The sequence below is a fragment of the Ceratotherium simum genome, chromosome 4 (assembly GCF_057802395.1).
Source record: "Ceratotherium simum simum isolate JZ-2026a chromosome 4, ASM5780239v1, whole genome shotgun sequence".
NCBI lineage: Eukaryota > Metazoa > Chordata > Mammalia > Perissodactyla > Rhinocerotidae > Ceratotherium > Ceratotherium simum.
The window spans coordinates 91362594-91390457 of NC_141903.1; the positions used below are offsets into that span (position 1 = coordinate 91362594).

Genomic DNA, 27864 nt, shown 5'->3' on the forward strand with positions numbered 1-27864 from the left:
GAACCAAAAAGAGAACAGAGAACAGAAAATCTTGCAAGAAAGGTTGAAAGAAAATCTTGAAATAAAAGGGTTAAAAAAAAAATCTTGCAAGAAAAGCAGAAAGAAGTTTTGCCGTTTTATCTGTCTGCCCACCTAGACCCACCCCCATCCACACCCTAAGACACAGGGATCTCGGGGCCCAGATGATGGGAGGGACCACCATCTCTGGAGAACTCAGGATGAGCACGGGTCTCGCTCAGGCTGGCCTCGCGGGTGCAGGCCCTCCCGCTGAGACCGGGTTGGGGAGCCTGAGAGGAGCCGCATTCTCGGAGCTCTCTGTATTTTCTTTTCAGATGGATTCCCCACAGCCAGTGAAAATGTGCAGAAACAGAAGGACGTGTTGAAGCACCAAATGGTAAAACAGCCCAAGACTCATCAGCACATGTTCCAAAACAAAGACAGGGGCAAACGTGGGCAGGCAACCCTGCGTTGGACAGAGCCCAGAATCCCCTGGGCATGTCAGTAAGCTCAGGACATCAAGTGCCTGCTTCTTGGGCTACTTCCTGAGCCCAGAGCAGAGAGAACACGAAAACATACACAATTTACGAAACCACCAAGGGGCAGGGATCAAGAGGTACCCAGTCACCTACCTTCCAGGGCTGTTAACGCCCCCAGCCTTCCCCCCAGGACGCAACATTCTCTTGTCTAGGGCCGGCCATGGACCTGATGGATGGACCAGAGCAGGTGTGTACTGTGTGCACTGAGGAGACGGCAGCCTGAGCGTCCAGGATGTGTGAGAGCCCGCCATGCAGGCTCAAGGCCAGGACAGCACCTGCTCCCCATGCTCACCTGGGGTCAGCCTCAACCCTGACACCCCGTCGTTCAACCAGGGCAACTGCCAAGCCTATGTGAAGAGGGCATCAGGCAGTGCCGGTGTCTGATTCCAAAACAAAACTTGAAATAAGAAAACACTCCTTTTTTGTAAATGGGGTGTATGAAAACAATTTTTATTCTCACGAGTAATTTTAGATGCAACTTTTAGAACATTTAACTTTCCTAGCAGCCTTATTAATTTTAGACAAGTTCTAGAACTAAATTCTCAGCATTCTGATTAACAGAAAAAGCTTTTTTATGAGGAGATAACTAAAACATGATTAAAAGGTATAGCTAAGATTTTGCCTATTTAATTTCCTAATATCTATCTTTACATTTTGGATATTTAGCACCAACCTGTAATTTTTTAACATTTAATATTTATTACAAATTATCAGCCCACCAGTGTCAGCTGTCACAGAGCGTGATAACATGAGACCTTTACAATTCCAAACAAGCAAGGCTTCTGAACGGGATCGCCTGAACCCCTTTTGCATACAGCAAAGCAAACTCAGGTTTCTGCAGCAAGGTTTTGTTGTTGTTGTTCTAGACGGCTAGATAACTCAAAACGTTCAAACCCTGAGACTGGAGGTGCCTCCTTGACAAGACAGGAGGGGCTGTGGTTCACTGAGAATAAATTAGCCCCTCAGATCAAAGTCATTGCCTACAGCTGTCATATAAAAATAGACTTATACATCTGAGATGCAATAAAGCATGAGTACTTTATGACTATACATAATCTCATATTTGTTACCCCAAATTGTAAAGCTCTAGTGTGGACAACTTACATAACAATCACCACCTGCTTACATTTAACAACATCTAACCCAGTAAGAAGCACCACAAAAAAAATTTAAACTCAAGAATACTATAGAAACATTTTGTCAGGCAGGTAAGAATTAATGACTTTGGACGTCGTAAAGGATCTCAGCCCTGTTCCCTTCCGGGTCTCCCTCCTCAGCACCCAGCCACACACCTCCAGAGAGAAGGACAAAAAAGCAATGCTGACACCCAGAACACAAGGCCTCCACCGTAGCTGACTCTTAGCAAGTGTTTTCCATAAAATGAATATCTCAGAAACTGGAAAGCAATCTCCATTTGGTCTTGTTTACTGTCAAGTTCACTACAATGAATTATTGAAGCATCTAGATTTATTCATCCTAAATCTTCCCCCAAGTCATCAGTATTATCTCAAATGTGTTACCAGAAATCACAAACCCAATCTAAGAAGTTGGAAGATTTTATAGTGAAGCTAATGTCTGATAATTTTTGCGATCCATATAGAGCATGCCCTACCCTTTCTGGGAATTTTGTCACCAGGTGCCATGCTGTGGCCTGAGTGTCCCTTCTAGGAACACACCTGTTGCTGAGCTCTGCTGCACGGAGCTACAGGGAGCAGAGCTCATCCTGAGCAATGCTGCTCGCAAGGCCAACCCTCCGCCCAGAGGGAACAGCCACCCCTGGGGGCCTGGGTGAGAAGCCACAGAGGCAGCTGAAGGCTTAGTATCTTTAAAGGGCAAGTGTCCCTAAGCAACATAAGGAAATACCATACCGTATGCCAGAAAATTATACACTAAATTTCCTAAAACCCAACAAAGAGTAGTCCATACTCTGAAGAGCAGGTTTCATTTTAATTGTTTACATAAAATCCTCTATGGAGTAAGCCAATAATAATCTTTATTTGATATATAATGTCTTTTGCTAAATCTTTAGTTTAATTTCATGAAGCAAACATTTTACAAAAGCCAAAATTGTGATAAATGACAGTATCAGTTTTCTAAACTGACTGTTCACTCTGTAAAGCCTATACAGTCACGAAAGCTGTGCCTTATTCAATGAGTGTGCCTGAGAACCCGGGGTGGCAGGGGGTGTCACAGGACCTGGTGACTGAATCCATTATCCCCCTGAGCACCGTCAACTGCACTGACTCAAGCCCTTTTACTCAATATAACATTCTGCTTCGTAATAATTAAAAGATGTAAATATTCCTTATATTCTTCCAGATTTCACAGAAAAATAATAATGATGCAGATGAACTATTTTAAACCCTGAGGCAGGCATGCTATAATAGCATTCAAAGCTGCTGTTTGGGCCATGGGGAGGTGGGAAAACCTCTCTGAGAAAGCGCTGGTTTTAAATCCCAGTCCCATTCAAGAAGAATCTGCACCCTGGGACAAATGCTTAACTACATCGAAGCCACAAAAAAGCCCACAAGTAGATATTACACATGTAAAACGACCTTAAACGCAACTGCTTTCGGTAAGAATTATAGATTAGAAAATATCCAGTATTAGCACATTAAAACCCAGCACTGGTGGGGCTGGCTCACGAAAAGGAAACAAGAATATTATACAAATTATTTTCTACTGCCAAATGTTATATAATCATCTTTATTCTACTGCTGTAGACAGTTTCCATGCCATGTCCCCCAAGGTCCCATTAGAAAAGAGAGCGCTACCTCCAAAAATACTGTTCCCAAAACGAATTGCTGCCTGCACTCTCAAGGGGCGTGAGTTATTGTGTACCAGAATAACTGAGCACAAACCTTCATGAGAAAGGCTCTATCCCAAAAATATTTCCTGAAGAGTTTAATGTCTGCCTCCAGCAAGTGCTCGGCTGTGTGGTGAAGCGTCAGGGTCAGGGTCTCTGATGAGTGAACGTACCGCAGGGCGGCGTCTTCGCTGAGCTGCACGCGGGAGAAGCCCGGGGAACGTCTGCCCTGGAAACTGAAGCGTCACAAATCAAAACCACTCACAGCTTCAGAGACACCCACCCCGAGACCCCAGGACCCTCAGTGCCCCACCTTACAAATCCAACCAGCAAAAGCATCCTTGAAAGCCACCTGGTGACAATACCTAAGATCAGTAAACAGATCCCAATAAAGCCATCTTTCTTTCTCCACCTAGAGATGTCGACTGAAAAGCCATTCACATATATGACATACTTCAAAGGTTTATATAAATAATGAAACTACTGACTTTTAAATACAGTACTTCACCTTAATATTTCATTCTCCTTTTAATCTGAAAAGATGCCTCTTCCTTTATTGGGGCCACATGGAGAACAAATTAGCTGGCAGCCAACAGTTTATTAGGTGATTACAATGGAAAACAGATATGATCTCCAGGGAAGTGCTGAGGTTTGGATGTCACAAACAAGTGAGATATTCCTAACACGCTGGTCCACTGCTGTAAATCATTTTCTCATGTAAATTAAAACATGCATAAATTTGATCATGTGGTAGTCTTGAATACACTCGTAAACAAAGGAACAATATCCCCAAACTCATAAGCTTATTTTCTGTTCTGTTTTGGCTAAGAACAATTGCACATTTATTAGCCATATGTAGGCTTCGTGGTTGGTGACACAATATTCTGGATGACTTATAAGGTCATGCAACAGCAACAGTAAAGAAGCCCCAGGAGGAAAACGTCAGTGCCTCAGACAACAGCTACCTCAGCACGCTGTCACATCCCACAAATTGCTCCCAGATTCCCCACTTCACAGAACTAGCTCAATGCCTCTTTCGTCTTCTTCTATGGCCTAATTTCGTTAATGAATGTTTGTTTTACAAAAATATAGCATACTTCCAATCAAATAAATGTCATCTTCATCATATGGAGTGACAAAAAGAGATCCATAAACATCCCAAACTTGTACTCTAAGATTTAGGGCATCTCAAACTCTTGACACTAATTACTGGCAGGGACTCCGGAATCTTCCAGAAAACTCCCCATGCCAACAACAAACCACTAAGGTGAATGGACTCTGAGCCTGAGTGATAAGATCATTGTTATTAATTTAGAAAATGGAAGCTCCATCATAGAGTAAGAATTTAGCTTATAGTCTATTTCTAATCCCATCCATGAATGGATTTATTAGAGGTGTAAACTTTTGAAAACATATAATATCTTCTGGTCTTGGACAGTAGAAAGATACAAAGCTATAGAAGATGAAGAAGCCAGTCTCCAGGACCTCAGTGTGATACGGAACTATCCACAATGACTAAGTCAAAGGAAGCAGTCCTGCCTTGCCCCTTTTAGCCAAGAAAATAGGGTCATATTAGAACAAAGAAAAGGGCAATTCCTTTTGGATGGGCTATTCTCTTGGTTGATGGTCATTTGACCAAATGAGAAAAAAACAAACAGAAAGCTCTGACTTTTGCTCCAACATCCACTTATGCACCATATAACCATAAATTAATCACACTGAGTTCCATGAGCCAAGCAAGAAGAGCCAGTCCATTCAGACACACCATGTAACAATGCTCTGACAATACTTAATATTTATGTAGTACTTTGTAATGTTCAATGTACTTTCCCATTTATCTATTTTTTTCCACATGTTGTCAAGAAAATCACTATATATGAATCCTCCTTTCAGAAGAATAATGACCAATCTGAACCATTCCAAGTAACAAACAATACATTCATTATTCATTGAAAGTGTTGATATCATCAACATAGAGAACTTTACAGTTGACAAATTACTTGCTTTACATTATTTCACTAGATCCTAATAACCATGAGCTACATGGTATCTTACGGTTTGTCTGTTACTCACTGATTCAACAAAACTTTATATTCTTTCAAGGAACGTCATCTGCTGAACGCCCCCCTAGAAATACTGTAATGGGTAAAACAGAAATAGTTTCAGCCCTCAGATGATTTAGGAGGGAGACATATGAAACAGATGGTCACTATATATATAAAATTCTAAATTAAGATTAATATTGTGAATCATAATTTTAATCAAAATCACTATTGTGAATTAATCATAATCATAAAAGGCCATAACGTAGAAGAAGGCCTCTCTGAAGAAATGACATTTAAACTAAAACCTGAAAAATAAGTAGGGGTCAGGCTACAAGTTTCCCAACCTTTTTTCTTCTTATAGCCCCTATGGAGCCTTTTGAGACATGTTTTCCCTAACTCCTTCTCCCCCATGAAATGTTAATATCAAATATATCTGTATATCTGTTTATGTACTGTACGTATATCTGTACTTTATATATGGGAACTAACGGTAAAACGTAAGCCAACATTAGCTCGTGGTTTGGTTACTTCCATTTTTCCATAATGCTTGGCCGACTTTATAGAAACAGATTAAGAGAGAAACTATCAAGTAGCAAACTCACTTTGTGATGTCTTCAACCAGCTTCGAGTGTCCGCCACGTAAAGCTAAGTCTAACGGCGTGGCACCCTCTTCGTTGGGTAAAGCCAAGGCCTGGACTCCCCCAGGGAGACACAAGAGGAACTGGGAAAGCTTAGCCAGGCCCCATCTCACAGCCAGATGTAGGAGAGACTCTCTGTGTAGAGAAACTGGAAAGAAAGAAAAACGTATGATATTAGCTCCTCCTTTTACAAAGTTTGTTTTATACATTTTATCTCAGAGACCATGTATTTAGACATATAAGAATGTTGAAGCTGGAAGGAAAGCATCTAATCCAAACACCTCATTTTACAGATGTGAAAAGGTCAAGTGATTTGTCCAAGGTCAGGCGGCCGTAGGTGCTACAGCCAGGCCCACTCATTGCTGGTACAACGTCCTTTCCACCCACCGTGGTGCAAGTTCGCACCACCTTTCACTCCCGTTCAGCAAAGTCATCCATGGAACACAAGTGCCAAGACCGTCCTTTGGAAGCAGACACTGTCCATTTCTAAGGTGTCCTTTAAGGAGATGCTGCCACTCCAGCAGGGCAGGCTAAGACCGTCAAGGAGCCTCTGTTCCCACCCTTCATCCTCAGAGATGCTCCTCCCCGATGAGAAGCTGGGACAGAAATGGGCTTCACACGTCTAGAAACTTGAGGCCATGGTCTTTTCCAACTTCACGGTGGTGATCTCATTCATCTATTATATCCCTGGGACTATTTCAGTGTTGCCAAAGCCACCCCAAGGCATAGCTTAGAAAGCTCGGCCTGTGCCTTTTCGTGTGCCCTGATAGAGGGCTCTGAGTTGGTCTGTCGGGCTTTTCACTGCGGTGTCCACCACTCTACATTCTGGTGGTTTCCTGACTATATCATCTTACAGCCCCTTGACGTTTTTTACTGCTGACACCTAACATACTATCTGGCAAACTGAAGGCATTCAGTATTGTGGAGTGGAGTGGCAACTGACTGTTAAAGTCTCAATTATTTGTGTATGTTTAAATTGCCTAGGTCGTATAGAGTTTATACACCTGTATTTCTACCGCAACAACCCAGTGCCTGGAACACAGCTAGCCCATGATCAACATTACATTGGATATACGTAAAAGAAGAAATTTGCCTACATTAAAAAAATCTAGGCCCATGAACTCCACAGACACACCGTAAAACAAGCCTAATCTTAAACTGAACATGAAAATCTAACAATCAAGATCTGTTGCAACAAGCATGCAGTGAGAATTTAAGTTACACACTCTCCAGTTAAGTAATGTTATTGACTATTTGTGATGTGAAAGAGACCCAGACAACGCTGCACCCACGGGAATGCGAGGCCGAGAGGGTAGGGACCTTCCATCCTCACACAGCGCTCCATAAACATTGGCTTATTGAGTGAATGAATAAATGACCAACGGCTCTCTCCCTGGTGAGGACCCATGAAAGTCAGCTTTTAACACAGGACTGTAGCTGCCATTTGGAGCATCTATCACACTTAGTTCTGCCTCTGATCCCTCTTGACTAAAATCTGAGAACAGAAACTATGTACTCCCACACAGCTTGGACACTGAAGACAACAACTACCTACTTCACACAGCTTACTGTTTACATTAATATGATTTTACTATTCCATTGTCTTCATTAGCATAAGTTCACTTTCCAAAAGACTCTTGCCCAGGCAAATGAATGACTGTCCATTATAGGAACTTCCTTCAAGACCCATCAATTCTTCAATAAGAAGCATCAACAGACAGTAGAAACCCTAAAACCAATGTTTAATTATTTTATCATGATCCTTACCCAATCCTCATCAAGCTCCCCTCCCTGCCCACCATCCCCCATCACTCCTCTCCTGCATTAAAAGACACTTATTAAGCCAAACTTCAAGTTCTCAATAAATTCCAGCCTTGCCTTTTCCCCTCCAAATGCTGCTAAGAGTCTGTGGAGGTGTTCTCCCTTACCACAGCAGGCCATACTCTCAGCCTTGTCTCATCAGCAGGGTGTGGTAATGATATTTGGGAAGCCAGCATTCAACAAAGCTCTCATTTGAAACAAATTAGAAGGAAATACTCCACTGAACATGGACGCAAAAGAAAACTGCTTAGTTTACATTTTTAATTAGTTTACACTGCTATTTCCATATCTAGATTAATGAACAATGAACACAAGGTCTATATTTCAAATATATAAATTAGCCCTCCCGGGGAAATGCCACTGACTTCACTGTGTATTTGCTCCACCATCCATCTGTGTGACACAGCACAGACCCCATTCCCCCACCCAGGAAAATGACATCTGAACTGCCAGAAAATCTAAAAACAGATAAGGGGGTGTACCCCCGCCAGACATTTGTTTAATATACTTGATATCTGTAAACAAGTTTTTGGTTATTAAAGAACTCATCTTTAATTATTTTATCCTTTATCTTTAGTTTTTTGACCTTTAAATTCAATTTATTAAAAAGTAGGGCTTTTATTCTTAACAGATTCCCAATAAGGCATGTTTGATAACATTTCCATCTTCTTCCTTCTTAAATAATAATCAAGAAGAGACTTGTTAGGATCAGATAACAAAACACACACACGCACTTGCGCACTCTCCAACATGCCCGTTGGCATCAGGCTGTAACCAGCCACACCAGCACTTAATTTCTAAGTCACAGATCCCAATCTGAATCTAGTGAGAAATGTCCTGGGGTTATACGGGACATAATTTTCTTACAAGAAAAATATGACCAAAAGTGAACATCTAAACCTTTTGGTTCCCTTTATTTATACCATTGATAAAGGCAAGTACGGTGTCAAGCATTTAAATGGTACTCCCTACCGTGCCTGTGGCAATGCCCTAAATACCCTCAAACCTGGGGTGTAGTTCACTGTCTTCCACCCGATAGACAGTGTGAGTTGGGGAGAAGCTGTCTCCTCCACCAGGACAGCTCTCCAGGCCTGCTCTCCTCACCCAGCTCCCTGTCCCCTCCTTCCTGGCTCCATCCGCACGTCTTGCTCAATGGAGAGGACAGCAAACATGTGCGACTGGACGGCTGGCTCCCTGTCGACACTCTCCCTCCCTGCAAACCTACTGCTTCCTGGGAAGGCGGGGAGGCAGGGGAAGAGAGGATGTCCCCATGTTTGAAGAAAACAAACAGAAAGCTGACCAACACATTTTGAGAGAGAGCTTTCTCATTCAGTCTAAACGTTCAGAGCCCAGACTAAGGCAAACAGCTTGAAATAGGAAACATCATGACATATATAAATAATTCTGCTTGTTGGAGAGTTTCAGAGTCTTACCAGCAGTCAGGAAAACAAGCTGTGGACAGGCGTTATACAATTTGGCAGGTGGGGGTGTTTAATGGAAATGAAATCTTTCTTTACTAAATAAATATGGCACTTCCTGTTCAGTTGGCGCCTGGAGTTATTTGAACTGATGTCACTAAAACAGAATTACTAAGAATTGCGCTAATGGCAAACATTACAGTATGACAGGTCACATCCTAGGAACAAGATCACAACAGGGAACCAGCAGGCTGCATCCTTCACTGGACATTCGCATTAGAGCATAAAGGGAGGCTCCTCTGCCCCAGGCAGGGAGGAGGCTCAAAGTCCCTGCCCTTCACTCTGCCAGGCCTCAGTTTCTCTGCCTGGAAAATGAGACTGTCATATCAAAGACCCACAGTCCTAAGAGTATTCCTCCCTGCACTGACTTTCTGGCGATCAAGGATCCGTGAAAGCAAGCACACCAAGAGATCTTCCAGAGCACCTGAGGCACAAGAGCAGGGATGGCCAGAGTGGCTGTTACCAAAGTCACGTGATTTCATTTACTGCTCAGTCCAGTAAGGACTCAGGAACCATTATCATACCCATACAAGGTCTGATGATGCCTCTCAACCAGCAGAAAATTCATGTTGGAGACTGAAAAGTAAATTACCCAGCCCTCAGGAACTCACGTTCACCGCTAGAGGAAATGCCAGCTGCAACGACCTCTTTGGAAAACACAGTGGCATCGTCTAAAGAATAGGAAGAAACTAACGTCTTCTGACTGAGCAATCTCACTCCCACACCTAAACCCTACTGAGGACTGTGCTGTGTGCGCCAGGAAACACACCCCCAAAGGTAAAACGGTCAAAAATAGACGTCAGCTTCATGTCCATCAACAATAGAACAAACTGCAGTGTAATCATACACTAGTATTCTAACAACAATAAACGTGAATTATAGACTCACATAGAAGAAACTAAGAAATATCATGTGGAGGACAGGAAGTCACAAAAGAATACAGAGAATATTTTTCAATTAATATGAATTTAAAAAAACAAACACTAAACCATGTTATTTGGGGTACATAGGTGGTAAAGCTATAAAGAAAAGCAAGCAAATGGTAACTATAAAGTCAGCATAACACCTGAGGGGGGGAAGGGAACGTGATGGGGAGAGAACGAAAGGTGATGGTACTTCCGGGGGGTTAATGGTATCTGTCCCTGTCTCCCTCTCTCCCTCTCTCTCACCTCTCTCTCGCTCTCACTCACTCTCAGACACACACACACACACCCTGAGTTGCAGTCAAGGCCCTCCTCAGAACAATTAAGACAGAATTTCTGGGGTGGGGCCCAAGCATCAATCTTTTCTAAAGATTCCCAAGTGATTCTAATGCGAAGTCAAGGTTGAGATCTGCTACTTTAAATAATTAAGTGGTTACCAAAATACATACTTATGCCTCCTTCTTATACCACTGTCTTCCCAATCAGCTCTTAAGATGTACTAGCTAAAACATATCATCAGTGAACCAGAACAACAACAAAATAATGTTTGTGACTTTTACAAGTTATTTTTAATCCTCATTACTTGCTGCTAAACCAAGATACAGCCTTAAACATTGAGCAAAATATCAGAGCTAGATCATGATGGAGACAATAATCCAGAAGCAAATGATATTTTTAAACACAAGTTTTCAGAAGTACTACTTTGCAGGGTTTAGCAATGTTTCATAACTACTGAGTAGAGCCACTGAAATGTATTCAACACTGTAAATTTATTAATAACTAAGTTTTTTAATTCACATAAACCTAATTCATTAAAATAAGTTCTACTCTGATTTCCAAAGCCACATATATATTCACGGAGGTCTCAATTTGTGCATCTAAGTCATTCAGTAGTGAGTGAAACCACTACTATATGCCAGGTCCCATGGACAAGGATGTGGTCCTTGTCTTTGGGAAGCACACAGCCAGCCCACTTATGTTTGGAATAAAATAATTATGTGGCCCGTGAAATCACCATCTGATGAGCACCAGCTCTAGGCTTAGACACAAAGAGGGAATAGAAATAAAGAAACTATCCGGCCTACAAGAAAACTGCTCAGCAGGTTAAGTTAATTCAACCTACATCACGTGTCATGATTTGAAGCTTTAGAGATGTTTATAAAATACCAAAATCACAAGCAAAAAGTAAAGGGAATGAAAAAAAATTACCAAAATTTATACAGAGAGTAGAAGAGACTATTGGGCACAAGCCTCACACACAACCTCTGATATTTTTTCAGCACTCTCGATGAGAATGGAAGGAGAGGGCGTGTATTATGGCGTCTTCCATTTAAGCAGTCTAATCAGGGCTTTGGTGCGTATAGAAAGAAACAGGCCTTCCACACAGAAGATCGGAGGAGGGTGAGTCCAGCATAGGCACTGCAAATACAAACACGCTCACAGGAAAGCTGAAAGCGGGACGTCCCACCGAGCACAACACCAGCACGGCAGGTGAGGCTGGGTCATCAAACCAAACGGTGGAAGCGGAGGGAAACAAACATAATGGCAGGTTTTAGCTTCCTGAAATTTTTCTGCATCAGACACATTTAAGACACTCAGATTACAGCCCCCGACTGAAAATAATCTGGGAAAACACCAATCACACCATCATTCCAGAAAATTTGCACTGTGATACACAATACTGGAATGCACATCATGGATTTTTTTCATCTCATATAGGTTGGTTATACTTTCTTTTACCTCGTGGAACGAGTAATAAATCAGTTGAAACACTACAAAGTCTCTATCGGATGGCAATCTGACTTCTGGCCTTCACAATCTGGAGGCATTTCCAGACTGAATTACACAATGTGGGCATCAATACAAGATATTAAGAATCCAGACACAACACTGTATAGTGCAAAGTGGGGCAGACTAAAGAGCGGAAAGATCTGGATTTGAACACTTCCAGGGATGTAGCTTTGGGCAGACCACTTAATGCTCAAGTGAGAAGTTGTTTGATCTGTAAAAGGAGAGTGATACCTGCCCAGCCTACTACCCAGGAGCTGTACTGCAGGGGCTGAATGAAGATAACCTACGGGACAGGGTTCTCGAGAACTACGAAAGTACTGGGGGGACTTATCAGTCATTCGCATCTGGCCAATCTTTTTAACACAAAAAAATAAACAGTCACTAAATAGATATATGGTATATTTGAAAACAGTTTTCCTCTGGCCATAATTTAAAAGCATAAATTAAGAGAACTAGCTGTCTGCTTAGGAGGCACTATAATCGCATCAGCGTAAGACACCAGATACGCCATTGAGACAGACGTGCTGCAGCCTAGGCCTCGGGCAGCAGGCAGCCATTAGGTGCCATAAGCAGCAATTATGGCATACCTCCTTCTCCAGCCTGTGCAATAGGTTTTTTCTTCATTTGTTAATATTTCTTCAAAGCTATGATTCACATCCACCTTTCATTCATTCATTTGATATCTGTCAATAGCCTACTACGCACGGCGCATTCTGCCCTCCCCCCCCACCACAGGCCAGCCTGTGGAATTTGCAGGCACCCTCCCAGCTGACCGTCCAGGAACCCTGTTCTGTTTCAGAGACACATGAAAATACACTACAGTCTAATTTTATTATTGACAAGCAGAAAAAGCATAGACTCGTCACATCTTGGAAACGGCCTTTTGCAGTCTGCACTGGGAGTCTGAATTCAAGCACAAGCAGGAATCTGGCCGCTCATCTGCGGCAGGCAGGGTCCACCCACTGCTCTTGCCCTGGAAGCCAGAGCCCCAAGTCCAAAGGCCCAGAAGAGAAATACTGAACTCTGTGGGCATGAGCTACACCTTCCATGGGAGACCTCATCCCCTTCACCAAGGGATATTCTGGTGGGGGAAGAAGAGGAAGGTAAATGGGATAAACCAAACAGAAAGTCAGTAAGTAAGGTGCTGCCTACCTGGGGTGAGGGTGGGGTGGGGAGGTTGGAAAACATTAACTAGAAATCCAGATGGGTAGCTGTTACGCCTAAAAGCAAAGAAATGAACCACCACACGCACCTTTAGTTCGTTCTCTCCAGGTGCCAGTGACTATCAGGACTTTACATTCCTTGTTTCCATCTAACATTCATTAGGCACTTTACATGCATTATCTCATGTAATCCTGACAGCCACTGCACTGAGGTAGGGTCTATTATTTCCCCTGTTTCCTGGGGGCAGAAACTGAGACTTGACACAATTATGCAATTGCCCTAGCTCACTCAGGTGGTAAATGGAGCAGCAAGGACTTGAACCCAGACTTTTCTACCTCCAGAACTCAAGTTCTTTACTATGATGCCTCCCACGGGTGATCAGGCAAAAGACAGCACGAAACGAAGAAGGGAAGGGCAGAAAAGATAGAACTTGAATAAATCAACCAATTACGAGTCACGTAAAGCAGAAGGAAAAGAAAAGTCCGAAGGGCCAGCCTCACCAACCCCTCCCCGCTCTGCAGGTGTCAGCAGATATGACCCCACACACACCCTCTCATGACAAAAGCCCTATGAGGGCTTTATGGGAATCATTATGAACTAGAACCTAGGGTAGATGACCGAAGACCTTGAAGGGTTTCTACCTATACAGCTTCATGCCAACGTCAAGGCCCACATTTGAAAGAGTCAAGACCAGGCCTGTAAAGCTCACTGGGACTGAGGAAAGGGGGCCTGGTAACAGGAGACTGGGTTGGTCATTTCCCTAAGAAGATGCCACCACTTCTGGCGCATGCCCATCCCCTCCCAGACCTCTCCCTCCCACCTTCTTCAACCATCAGCCTGTTAGCCTCCAAGCATTGGTAGTTTTTAAACCAATGTTTTATTTTTTTAAGTAAAGTAGCACAAGCACAGCTGCCAGCATTCAAACCCTATTACAAGAATCTATAAAAATAGCAAAAATTTAAACTGTTTTCCTCAAATATTAAGAGAATCCTTGGCTACTGTCATTTTCAAATTCAATTTTAGTCCCCTGGGTGCCATCAAAGACTGCCACACGCTGGGCCAGCCCTGGTGGCCTAGTGGTTAAGTTCAGCACGCTCCGCTTCAGCGGCCCGGGTTCAGTTCCTGGGCGCAGACTTACACCACTCGTCTGTCAGTGGCCATGCTGTGGTGGCCGCTCACATACAAAAAGAGGAAGATCGGCAGCGGGTGTTAGCTCAGGGCAAACCTTCCTCACCTGAAAAACAAACAAGACAACTGCCACACGCATCCTGCAACGTTTGAAAGGTTCTCAAAGGAGAGAAGCCAGGGATGGGGACACGGCCACCCACAGGTAAATTTCAGAATCTTGCAAGGTCCTAAATCCTTTGGGAAGCACAATAGGGTAGAGTGTTTGAAAATAAAAGCTTCCACTTATGTTTTTTTCCCTGAAAGATTATGAGAGGGGGCAAAGTCACCACAACACAACCCAGTGTTCTTATCTCTCAGACGTGAGAGCACATCTGTAACTGTCTGTTCCAGTCCAAGGGCCATCACGCCAGACAAAAGCGGGAAGCTTATTTTTGCAGGAAGACTTTAAGCTGCTTTTTCTTCTTTAAAATATAGTCCCTTAGCAGAGGAAATGGACAGACACTTCTCCAAAGAAGATATACAGATGGCCAATAGACACATGAAAAGATGCTCAACATCACTAATCACCAGGGAAATGCAAATCAAAACCACACTAAGGTATCACCTCACGCCCAATAGAATGGCTATAATCACCAAGACAAAAAACAACAAATGTTGGAGAGGATGTGGAGAAACAGGAACCCTCATACACAGCTGGTGGGAATGCAAACTGGTGCAGCCTCTATGGAAAACGGTATGGAGATTCCTCAAAGAATTAAAAATAGAGATGCCCTATGACCCAGCCATCTCACTGCTGGGAATCTATCCAACAAACCTGAAATCAACAATCCAAAGAGGCTTATGCACCCCTATGTTCATTGCAGCATTAGTCACCATAGCCAAGTGAAAGCAACCCAAGTGTCCCTCAACTGATGATTGGATCAAGAAGATGTGGTATATATATACAATGGAATACTACTCAGCCATAAAAAAACAAAATCGTCCCATTTGCAACAACACGGATGGGCCTGGAGGGTATTATGTTAAGCGAAATAAGCCACAAAGAGAAAGACAAACGCTGTATGATCTCACTCATATGTGGAATGTAAACCAACACATGGACAGAGAAAACTGTATTGTGGTTACCAGGGGCAATGGGGGTAGGGGGTGGGCACAAGGGGTGAAGGGAGACATATATATGGTGATGGACAAACAAAAATTTACAACCCAAAATTTCACAATGTTATAAAGTATTAAAACATCAATAAAAAAAAAATATATATATATATATATAGTCCCTTAAATGAGAATGTGCTTAATAAGAGTTTACTAACTTAACTGAAAAATAAATCCAAATTATTTGATAGAGAAAAAAGCTCGTTTCCTGAAGAGTTCAATTCTGTATTAAATTCTTCACTGCCAGAAATCCCATTCTTTAAAAATGAAAAGCTAAAAAAGGGACGGAAGACAGAAAATATTTTTAAATCAAGGATTTAAAACTGCACAAATGATGCACATTCATGTGCACGTGCATGGCTAAGTCCTGTGAAACAGTTTTACCAATTTGCCAGTGGGCCTACAGTAAAGACCATTCTCTCCACACTAGCATTCATCTGGTAGGTTACCTTAGCAACTGACGGAATATAACACCAGCTTTAAATGTCAGGAAAGAAAGTGTGGAGATATTTGTCCCATTAGATACTATTAGAAGTGACAGAAGCTAGACAGTGACACTGTGTACACAACTGCTTGAAAAATGTCAAGATTTCCAAGAAAAACATACAAAACCCCAGAATCAGTTGCTATCCATAATGCATTAATTTCAAACCTCCTCAAAATTTTTTTTTAAAAAACGGAAACTTGTATTCTGTAATAAATCTGTCCTTTTCGGGTTTCCTACCCCACTGGGAGGACATCAGCTAATGTTACTTCAAATGAGCTGTCCAGTGCACAGCTTTGGGGCAGAAAAACAAAGCTGACATTTCACATAGTCTGCGGAACAGCAAGCAAGTCTTATAATTCACGTGCTGTCCTCTGGCTAAGGAGATCTGGAGCACAAGTCTCAAGTCGGGGCCCACCAACAGCGCCATGCTCCTGATCTTTGCTCTATTTTCTTCCTATTTCTACAGCCGGCAAATTGTATTCAAAGATAAAAACACCAGCCAAGCTCCATTTCAAGTGTTAAATCTTGCTTCTTACTGGTTACAGATCTCTTTCCTCTATTCAAAGAAACATAAACAGATATTTTCCTCTGTCAAACACTGCTGCCCACAAATCCCCTTCTCTTCCTGCCTAGAAAGAAGGTAATGGTTCTGGGTATGTGGCTTGAAGCAAGATGTAGATATCACAGAAAATTGGCAGTTCCCACAGAGTCTTTCGTAATGAACTGTTAATTCTCACTTAATGGCTTTTCCTGCAGATAAGAAGCAATATTATGACAGCTCTTTAAACTCCTTAAGGGAACACTACACAATCAAGACACATTGTAACAGTCACTGAATAACTCCCGCCCTTATAAACTTTCTTCTGAAGTCCTTTTGGCCCTCTGCATTTCTTGTCCTTTTGCCTCAATTAGTTGTAAAGTGTAGAAAAATAAACATTCTCCTTCAAAGGGAACTAATTTATGAAGACTCTCAATAAAGCAGACCATCATGCTAAACACTCTTCTTAGTAACAGCGTTACCTATCCATTCACCTTGTACTCCAAGACCAGGGTTCTACTTCTTCCAGTCACTGTTTGTTACATCGTGACTTGGTCTTGTACAGACAGATACTTCGTGGACTTGCCTTTACAACATGTATTCTGCAACTAATGCACCATGTCTCTAATTTCTATATTCAAGCTTAAATCTGTTGTGGTTGCTATAACTTCACTGGTGTTACTAAGGAACATACTCTTGATGTGATCTTTGGAATCAGTAATATAATTATAATATAACTATAATATATAATTATAATAATAATTAAAATAATCAGTTCTCTGAGCCACTCTCAGTGGGTCCTATCAGTTCCACCACTGCTTGTCTTTGGGGACAGCTGTCTAACCAATCACACATCTACAGAATGAGAAGCCAGCTCCCTAAATACATCAGCTGTGTTTATGCCCAAGACAGCCCTGCAGAAAAGTTGCAAAAGCTCAATTCCTAAAAACTTCTTCCATTCATAGAATCAATCATAAAGGCAGGAGAAAGTTTAACTCTTTAAACTTGATAAAGCACTCTAACTGCTAAAATTTTCTTTATTTTATTAAGAATTTTAATATGTTTGCCCTGCAGATCCAACTCACGGTATCACCTTTCTCAAATGTTCTCACGAAAACGGTAATTATGTGATGGGATGGAGCTGTTACCTAACGGTATGGTGGTAATTATTTTGCAATATATAAATGTATCAAATCAACACATGTGTATTTATACAATGTCATTTGTCAATTATATCTCAATAAAGCTGAAAAAAAACAGGTTTTGCTATGTTTTTATAATTGGTATAATGAAGAGTTCCATCCCGTCCACAACAGAAAACATCTGCCTATAAGGAGACCTTTGAACATATGAATTACTTTTACCTAGAGAACTGCAGAGAAGATCAAACTCATTTTTTACAATAGTAATTTTCTTTGGCAAAAAAATATCTTCGATCTGCAAATTGTTGCTATATATTGGTTTGTAAGTGTAAATACACGCTGTGAGAGATGGTCTTTATATGACTTTTTTCTTAAGTAAGTGGGCTTTTTTATCTTAAATCAGAAAGCATAACCACGGCAAGCTCCACCTACCCCATAGGTTGGGAGAGGAGCTACCGTGTCCCCAGGGACAACGCCATCAGTCCTCTGAGATGGCATTTCTAAAATGGCAGCCTCCCCACTGCTGACGGCTTGCCCGCCACGTCAGGCTTCTGGAACACAAATGAAGGGAAGTAATTTGGTTGAGGAGGAAGGGAAGACTAACTCAAAATTATCTCAGCATCAACAGAAGAAAACAGTGTTTTATTCCAGTTAACCTAATTGACAAAATAAGCCAATCTCTAAGAAAAGATTTCCGTCCAAAAAACAAACAAGCAAAAAACCCAAAACAAAAAAGGATAAATTAATTGTGAAATTTTATTGGATAATGATTATATTACTACTCAGTTTTACTGCAAATTTGGGGTCCCGAGACCCCACAAAAGCTTTTATCATGAAAGCTATTTCACAGAAAGAAATGAATTTAATTTTATGAAATAGGAATCCAATCTTATTTATGGCATAAAATTAAATAAAACCTGGATGTTTCCTTCCCTGGAACACATAACAAGGTTGCACTGTGAGTAGTGATAGGTGAGATGCAGAGCCCAGAGAAGGCTCTGCTGTTCTTTGTGAGACACAACACTCCACTCAGACTCTGGCCCTGCTCCAGCCTCTCAGGCCTTCCTGGTAACTCCCAGTGACTGAAAGGGGAAAAAACGAGGGATTTATTATAAAACACAAGGAAATAGAGTAATGCTTCACAATAAGGCTTCCATCAGACTCTCCCATGACAAAGTCATTACAGAAATCAACACTCATTCAGTAACATCCATTTACACTCCCCCAAAAAGCATAAACAAAAAGAATTTTTTAATAAGTGTGAATAGTGAAGCTTTTAAATAGTTTTTGAATAAGTATTACAAGAAATAATTACTAGGAGAAAAACTGTTTTCCCCCTTACGATGCCACTACCACTAATACATAACAAACTCCAGTGGGCCACATGCCACAGCTTCCTTCTTACTGCGTTATTATAATTTATCTACCTCAAAGGCAAGCAACACTAACAAAATACGTACACTAGAAAAAGATGCAGATTCTAAACTGCTCAGATTAAAACCCAACTACATTGAAGGCAAAGGACTAAGATGGCAACATGGGAGACTCCTGACCTTCCTCCTCCCGTGGAAGCACCCAACGTGCAGCTACACAGGGAGCGGTCCCCTCTGAGAGAACCCCAGAAACCAGCTGAGTGACTCCTACATGTCGGGTGAATGAGAAATGGGAAGGAAAGTCTGCGACACAGTCTCGCCATAAACCCCACCCCTGGCACAGCACCACACAATCAGGAAGGACCCCCAACTCCCAGCTTCTTCCTGAGGAGAGAAGGGTTTGGATCACATATATAGCACCCCAACTTTTAAGGCTCCCACTCGAGGGATGGGCCCCCAAAATATCTAGCTCTGAAAGCCAATGGGGCTTTCCAACAGGACTACAGCAAACAATGGAGCAGTTCTTAATGGGCACATAAGCATGCACCAAGACTATCCTCCCAGGGCTCAGCGTACAGGGAGCAGGCAGAAACATCCACCTCCTAGTCTTTCCCTAGAAGGAATGTGGCTACATACTTTCCTAGCTTATGCCTGAGGGTCCGGCTTCTAATCAGCCCACATCCAGGTGCTAACTGAGATCCTCTCCTTTAGGACACTGATGGGTCTTGGCACACCCTCAACTACTGGGAGCCACTAAGAACAAAAATAGCAACTTGGTCTATCACAAAAGTTTGAGAGGCAACCAGGAGCTTGGACTGGGCTGATTGACGAGATTTGTCTACACAAGACCAGTCTAGCTGTTTTATCTAACGTGCAGGAACCAACACAGCAAGTTGAAGAAAACAAGAGAATATGTTCCAAACAAAAGAACAAGATAAATCTCCAGAAACTGATCTTAATGAAATGGAGATAAGTGATTTATCTTATAGAGAGTTCAACATAATGGTCATCAATATGCTCCCCGAGGTCAGGAGAGCAATGCATGAACAAAGTGAGAATTTCAACAGAGATAGAAAATATTAAAACTATCAAACAGAAATCACAGAGCTGAAGAACACAGTAACTGAAATAAAGTATTCAATGGAAGGGTTCAACAGCAGACCAGATCAAGGGGAAGAAAAGGATCAGTGAACTAGAAGACAGAGCAGTGGAATTCATCCAATCAGAGGAGCAAAAAAAGGGGGGGGGGGTATTAACCCCATCCCTCAACACTGATGGTGTAGAATATTCCATTACAAGTCTAGGCTACAGGTAATGTTACCTCAAGTACCATAAACTGTTCTTAGAGAAAGTCCAGAAAAGTTCCTAGAAAGTTTCAAGGAATTGTTTACAATACCAGGATTTTATCCTTTGCCTGTAGCTTCATTTGTCCAGACCCACTATGTTTTCACATATGTACATGCAATAAACTGTTTATATATGGAAGTCCACTCACGTGAACACATGAAAGTCAACTTTTACTGAGAACTCAGTATGTTCAGATATTGTTCTAGGAGTTTCACCAACATTATCCAATTTAACCATCACAATAAGCCAATGAAGTGACTACTATTATGCCTCATTTTAGAAATTAAAGCTTTGCGGCATCAGAAGTAAAATAATTTGCCCAGGAGGCCTCACAGCCAGGAAGCTGTAGCGCCAGGATTTGAACCCGGCTCCAGAGCACATATTCTTAACAACCACGACACTACAACTATTTCCCATAGAAAACGATGTCTCACCATGTAAAGGAACTGCTCTGATTTTTCTCTCATGAGCACACATATATCTATGTAAGTATGGCAGAGAGGTCAGAAAAGACCCCTTGGTGACATAAATCTGCCTGTTATTAGGATATGGATAAACTAAAAGGTCATGACAGATGGAGGCTTAGAAAACAAGAATACAACTCCCAACAGCAATGAAAATGGCAATAAGATGACCCTCGGCAACTTGGTGGTTAGGCTGGTATTCTCCAGACTTAATTTGATTATGTATGTCTATCAGCAAAAATAACTGAACGTATACCCTCAACACAGAAAACTGTATGAATGTACCATTATCAATCCACAGATTAAAGATTAGGAAATCTTAATTTATTTCTAAGTTTTGGGACGAAAAATAAACAGCACGTGGGCAACATGAATCCCACTTCGGAGGCTCTAGTTTAAGCTATTCACGTACAATTATGAAGTTCCATAAGTTTCAACAATTTGTCATTTTGCAGAGGCACAAACTGAACCACTGCCGACTCCAAGCTGTTGTAGTGAGGGAGCTGCTGGGCAAGGAAGGAGCCCCGTGACTGACCCGCATCTGCCTCTCCACGAGGCCGTGAGGCTCTTTACTCACGGCCTTGAGTGCAACTTCATGTCTTTGTCAAAATGGGTCCACCTTTCCAAACCTAAAACACCCTCCAGTATTATTGACAGAATTTTTTTTTAAGCCAGGAGGCTTAAGAAAATGAAGTTTATTAGCCAGAGAACATATATGCACATATATATGTGTATGTATATATTAATGAATATATACGAATATACATGTGTATATATATGAAGAAAGATTCTTAGCCAGAAAACATTTTTTTTCCTATATATACATTTATATAGGAGAACTGAAATAGTCACATCTAGGACATAGGTCTCAGGATGCACTCTTCATTCATTTAAACACTTGTTGAGCACCCGCTATGTACCAAGTGCTTTGGTAGGTCCTTGGGGATAACAGCAAGCAGGACAGACACCACCTACTCCCCACGGGAGCCCACCCCTTCATACACATCAATCAGCTACCAATCAGCTAAGTGCAGCACACGGGAGTCAGGCACAGCTCAGCGCTGAACTTGTCACTTCTCTCATCCAAGGTCTTAACATCCTTAAGTGCCCAGGAGAATTTCAGTATAACCCTGAGTAAAGGAAAGAAATGGAGACCCTTTCTGATTGTGGCTTATGGCCTTATGATTCTGTTTACAAAAATCATACCCCTTTATCTAGAGTAGTACATTTAATCTTATCCACATTAAATTTAAACCAACCTGTAACCGGAATTTACCAGGAAGCAGAGACTCTTAAAAATAGCATCATCTAACCATAAAGCTCAAGTCATGGGAAGAATATAGAAAAACAGCAAGAGTATATGTTGTGTTCAGTAAAATACAGAGCAATATCTCTATTTCCAACAAAATTATGTAACTTGTAATCACCATAAGCAGCATCCACAGAACAGTGTAGCCTCGGTTGTAGCATGGGCTTATATATAACATTTTATCTCTGTTCATACACAGATTCCAAATGGTTTTAAGAGTGCATTTAATGGTATCAACAGGCTATTCAGTCTTTTAGTAAACAGGGGGCATCCAGAAGTAACTCCAAAAGTACAAACACAGACAGTCTGACAATTGTTCAGCTTACAATCTTTCAAGTACATGATGGTGCAAAACCAATCCACTTTCAGTAGAAACTATACTTCGAATTCTGAACTTTGATCTTTCCCTAGGCTAGCGATACACAGTACAATCCTGTCTCTGTCTCTGTCTCTGTCTCTCTCTCTCTCTCGTGATGCTGGGCAGGGAGCCACAGCTCCCAGTCGGCCACGGGATCACAAGGGTGAACAACTGATACACTCACAACCATTCTGTTTTTCACTTTCAGTACAATATTCAATAAGCCACATGAGCTATTCAACACTTTATTATAAAATAGGCTTTGAGTTAGATGATTTTGTCCACGAGTAGGCTAACGTAAGTGCTGTGAGCACGTTTAAGGTAGGCTAGGCTAAGCTATCACGTTTGGTAGGTGAGGTGTATTAAACGCATTTTTGACTTACGATATTTTCAACTTATGATGGGTTTATTGGGATGTAACTCCATCGTAAGTCAAGGAAGATCTGTATAAATGAATGCTTTCAGTGGTAATTACATTTTTAAAGATTTCAACACGTTGGTGACATTTCCTGCAGGGTCACATTTCTTCTAAGTGTTGCAGAGTTGGCTGTACGTTCTTCCTTGCCTGAGGACTCTACCTATTTGGAAACAGGGCAGCAATATCGCCTACTCACAAAAAGAAAATGTGCCAAGGGAAGTAGAGTCAGACCCCAAAGCAGCTGGGTCACGAGCCTCCCACAAGGAAATAATCCTTTCTTCCTGAGGCAAAGCTCTTCACCTCCTGGAACAGAGGAGCATCAACCAGCCCAGAGATGAGAGGCTCAGGACCTCAGAGAACCCAGCCACATCAGAGCAAGGCTCAGGCCAAAAGTAGGCAGGAAAACCCACCCAGGCAAACACACAACAAATTGTAAGGCACATTCTGAACCTGACAGAGAGGAGATGTGAATTTTCTGGTGAAGACCCACCTTCAAGTGAAGAATTGCCCAAGACAGTCCACCCAAGAGGCAACTCCAGATGGGTCAGAGCCAACACGAGCTCCTCGTCCAGGGCAGGCAATGCTCCCACCGTCAGGGCAAACGGGGTCAGCAGGGTCTGATGGCTAGCAGCTGTGAGGCGATGGGCCTGGGTGACCAGCAAACGGGCCAGCCTGCAGGCCATGTTGTCCACGTAGGTCACCGAGCCAGAGCCCATGGTCACCGGGGAGTAACCTTCCGAGCAGAGGCACACAGACACCATCACCGTCTCCTGAAGCCCGTGGCCTGGACGACAAGACAGTGAACAGTTCACTCAGAGTCTGCAGGAGATGCTCTGCCCGAGTCCAAAGCATCAGCGGTCAGTAGTCTCACTACACTGCCTAGGCAGACCTCACGCTCCAGGGTAGCAGGGCAGAAGGGAAATGTGGCCAATCATCTCTAAATGCTGCTGAGCCTGCGGGGCCAGATGAAAGCTGACTCTACCTTCTTCCAGGGACTCTTGATTTTAAAACTCACCTGTAGGAGCTCTGAGCACCTCAGTGTCTGTCCTACCTTCATCACCAAACACTGTTATTAAGCATACCTTCACCTTTCACTTCTGCCCCAACCCACGAACTCAAGGTTGTCCTCATACAGGTCTTTGCCCTTCTCCGCTCTGCCACTTCCTCCTGAGTCATATATTTTTATATATTTACTTAGGTGATAGTTTTTTAAGGCAGCACCACAAAGTTAACCAGTTCACCCTAATTCCACAGAGCTCCTCTGAATGTGAGTTAGGGCGGGTGAAAACCATTCAACAGACATGTTTACGTATGTTGTTCACCACCCCCCTCTTCTGAGAATGGCTTCTTTGTCTTGTAGGTGTTCTGAATACTTCTGTTGTGGGTGGTCACCTAATCCTGCTCTCTGTCCCTGCTCCTTACACTCTTCTTCTTTCCTGTTGTCAAGGTTGGTGAACTTCTACCCAAGTACGTTTTTATGCTGCCCTTGGCAGAACTTTTAGGAATTAATACCACTAAACCTATGTGATTATGATAATCATAGCTGGACAGAAGGAGGGTTCACATTCAGCCACCAGTGGCCCTCAAGCAAACAGCTAGTGGGTACAAGTCATTCCTGCTCAGCCTTCTTCTCCAGGGCTTTTCCCCAAAGGCCATGCTGCCAGGGCTTCAAGGAACAAGAGCGCCCCAAGTTTACTCAGTGATAATGACCGCCATTTTCACAATGCCTCTTTAAAAGTGGTCCAATGTGCAGGCACAGAATGCAGACCCGCCCCAGACCATCCATGTCCAATATACGCTCCAGAAATCTGCTCTACAGACTTCTGAAAGGTTGCCCTGGGAAAGCGTGACCAAGGAAATGTAAGGTTCAGAAACAAGGACTGTCACCTGTCTGTTAAAATGGGAGTCTGTTAAAATGAAGGTGAGAACCCTCACTTCAAAGCAGGCCACAATATAACCACAAAGATTTTAACACACGAGCAGTGGGAAACAGGCTCATCCCTACACGCAAGTACAGAAAAAGACAAACCAAGAGTTCCCATATTAGGAGTGGTGCTTTAGTTATTTTTATTCCTTCTCTGTAAGAGACTGGATAAGAGAAAACCAAGAGAAGTGGGGGAGCTAAAGGCAGGAAAGATACCAATGTAAATTGGTAATTGTTAAAGCAAGAGGGCAGAGGCAAGACCGGCAGCCAAGAGACTCTGTGCCATTAATGAGGTTTGACTTCTTTTTTTCTTATAAGGACAGGAGTTACTGGGCCAGAGACAGAAGTGCTTAAAATTGCCCATGTCTCAGAAATTGCAAAACAGATTGACCCAATGACCGAGCCCAGGTAGGGCTGAAAGGTCTTTGTACATCTACGGTTCTCACGATGTCTGTGTCGTCTGCACATTTACTGTCAACCTTCTCTCCACATGTAACAGATAGAGGAAAGAAGCACTTAGAAACATTCTTCCTTTAAATATCAGGGCAGTCTTACCAATAAGAAAAACTGAAGGTTCCCTGTATGACAGAATTTAAGAGGGCCTGAAACACCCACAATTAAAGAAAACTGACCAATCCACAAACAAGAAGAACAACAAACACTCTCTCTCCCTGCAGGTAATGACACCTTATTTACACCTTTAAGCCAGAGCTTGATGTCTCAATGCACAACCCAAACCCCAATGAAAATACAAAACAATCCTGTCTGAGAAGGGCTATTTGCTCATAACCCATTAAAAGACACATTAATTTGTCATCTGTCACCATGGTAATTGAAGAAGACACCTGGGAGAATCACAGGTGTCAGAATGTGAACATTTGGTGGTGGGAAGGGAAAGTTCTGGAGCTTGAGATCCAGTAAGGAAGAATCTGGATGGATAGGGTGCCAAGGAAGGAACTCCAGCCACCAAACGGAGCAAGCAGGGGAGAGGCGGACACTGGGGCTGCCAGAATGACCACAGGGGAATGAGGAAGGGGGAAGGGAGACCAACTGTCTCAGTTCTGCCTCAGCCATCTCTGGGACTACAGAAGGTAACACTAAGATTAGTGTCTCCTCCATTGGATCGCATCCAAAGCACACCCAACCTGAAGGGTTGGGTGCAACCAGCAGGATGGGCCCGCCGGGTCCAAAGCAAGGCTGAGACAGTTGGGAGAACCTCAGATGGGAGATAAACCGGGGTGTTTCTCTGTCTCTCTCTCTCTATCTCACACACACACACACACACACACACACACAACCTCACTCCCTGTCTGTCTCTCTCACACACACACCCATCCCACCCTGGAGCACTGTTTACTTTCTCCTCCTGGCCCTCCTCCCAGCCTCGATCCCTGGAGGGAAGATGCGTACAGATCTCCCAGTTGCACAGTAAAGAGGCTCCCTCACCTGGAATGCTGGATTGGAGAACATTATCCTCCGTGGGCTCTGCAATCACGATGTGTCTCTGATGAGATCCGTTATAAATAAAGTAGAACTCGGCATCTTTAGGAAGATAAACGTTTTTGCCAAACTTCGCATAGACTGTCATCTGCCCCTGAAAAACGAATAAGTCAGGGCATCGTCAGACTTCTTTGTCCTGGCTCCAAGAAACCACAATAAAAATGGCCCGGGTCCAAAACAGCGTTACGTTCACTTCACGTGGCTGAGCTCAAATATCATGAATCCATCTTTCCAACAACAACAGTTTGGATGACAAGGAGATGCTTTCTGATATATCTAAGTACGGGTGTCAGAGCTGGTTTGTTCTGTTTCTAAAGTTAAAAAAGTTTGAAGCGTAGGGAATAATTTTTTTATTTCCTAGGTGTGTAAATGTGATACTTTCTGGTCTTTCACTTTGTTTGAATTCCTACCTGATGAACATCATTGCTTCTATTAATTTTTCCTGTACCTGAGATACTACCATTGTATAAAACTTCAAAATAATGATTCTTAGCCATGGGCTTACCCTGTCCTGGACCACAGTAGGTTGTAAGAACCTCAAACATTCACAATCATGGCCAAATAGCACTCACACTCCCACACTCGCTGTGCCCTTTCCAACTGCTGTTTGTCTTCCCTGAGGGATTCCCACGTCCTCCTCCTCACCCAGCCTGGCCTCACACTTTCTCCTGAAAGCTTCTGGTTGGCACAAAGCCCTGCTAAGTCCCCTGGTCCCAAGTAGAGGAGCTGCCCCCCTGGGTCACGAGCACACTCTGAGGAAGGCAGGCACGTCAGGGAAGTGGGCAGCAGGCTGGCGCTCTCCAGTACACCATCCTGCAGAGGCTGCGCGGGAGCTGGGTCAGCGGTGCCACGACCAAGGGAGCAGCAGCCATGGACCAGCCTGCCAGATCCAGACTGTCTCCAGACCCCAGAGGACTAGAAGGGTTCGGGACACTCCCTCCCCTCAAACACAAAAAGGCAATACAAAAAGGGGGCCTCCAGGGAGAAGGCACATTCCGCCCAGCCTGTGGGAGCGGCAGGGAAATGGAAACCAGGAAAGGGGAAGGGTCACCCACTTTGGAGGCCTCCAGAGCTCCGCCAGTGTGGAGAAGTCTCCAGGCTTTTGTGTGCTTGCCCAACAAAAACAAACCCGCTCTCCAAGAGTCCCTCATCCTGTGATGGGGAGAAAAGGGAACAGAGAAAAGTCTAGTCTCCCTAACATCTGTTTGCCTTCGATGGATGTTAGCATCATGTTCCATAGGATATCAAGAGTTAGGACCATCAGTATCAAACAAAATCAGTAACCACTGTCTATTTCATCTAAAATTTCAAAACTAAAAAGGCTATGTTTTCCTGGTGCAATCCGTTGCACCATTGCAATCCATCCCATACATGAAATGCTATCTGAAATTATGAATTGGTATAAATACAAATTGTGGAGTTCTGAAAGAAGGCACTCATTTACAATTTTGAATTGTCCTTTCTCTGTGTGTGAGCCTGCACACACATGCACAAATGTAATCAATAGAAAGTCACATGC

General features: G+C 42.8%; 1 protein-coding gene across 2 annotated transcripts in view; it reads right to left on the reverse strand.

Annotated features, from left to right (window-relative positions):
• The window catches only part of ARHGEF28 (Rho guanine nucleotide exchange factor 28), a 283698-nt gene that overhangs the window by 146298 nt on the left and 109536 nt on the right, over window positions 1-27864 (reverse strand). For both annotated transcript variants that reach the window (XM_087430179.1, XM_087430180.1), the window contains exons 3-6: window positions 26292-26439; window positions 23412-23705; window positions 5990-6173; window positions 3398-3578 (exon numbers count right to left, since the gene is read on the reverse strand). In XM_087430179.1, the coding sequence (XP_087286305.1) occupies window positions 3398-3578; window positions 5990-6173; window positions 23412-23705; window positions 26292-26439 (807 nt within the window). The remainder of the gene's footprint in view (window positions 1-3397; window positions 3579-5989; window positions 6174-23411; window positions 23706-26291; window positions 26440-27864) is intronic.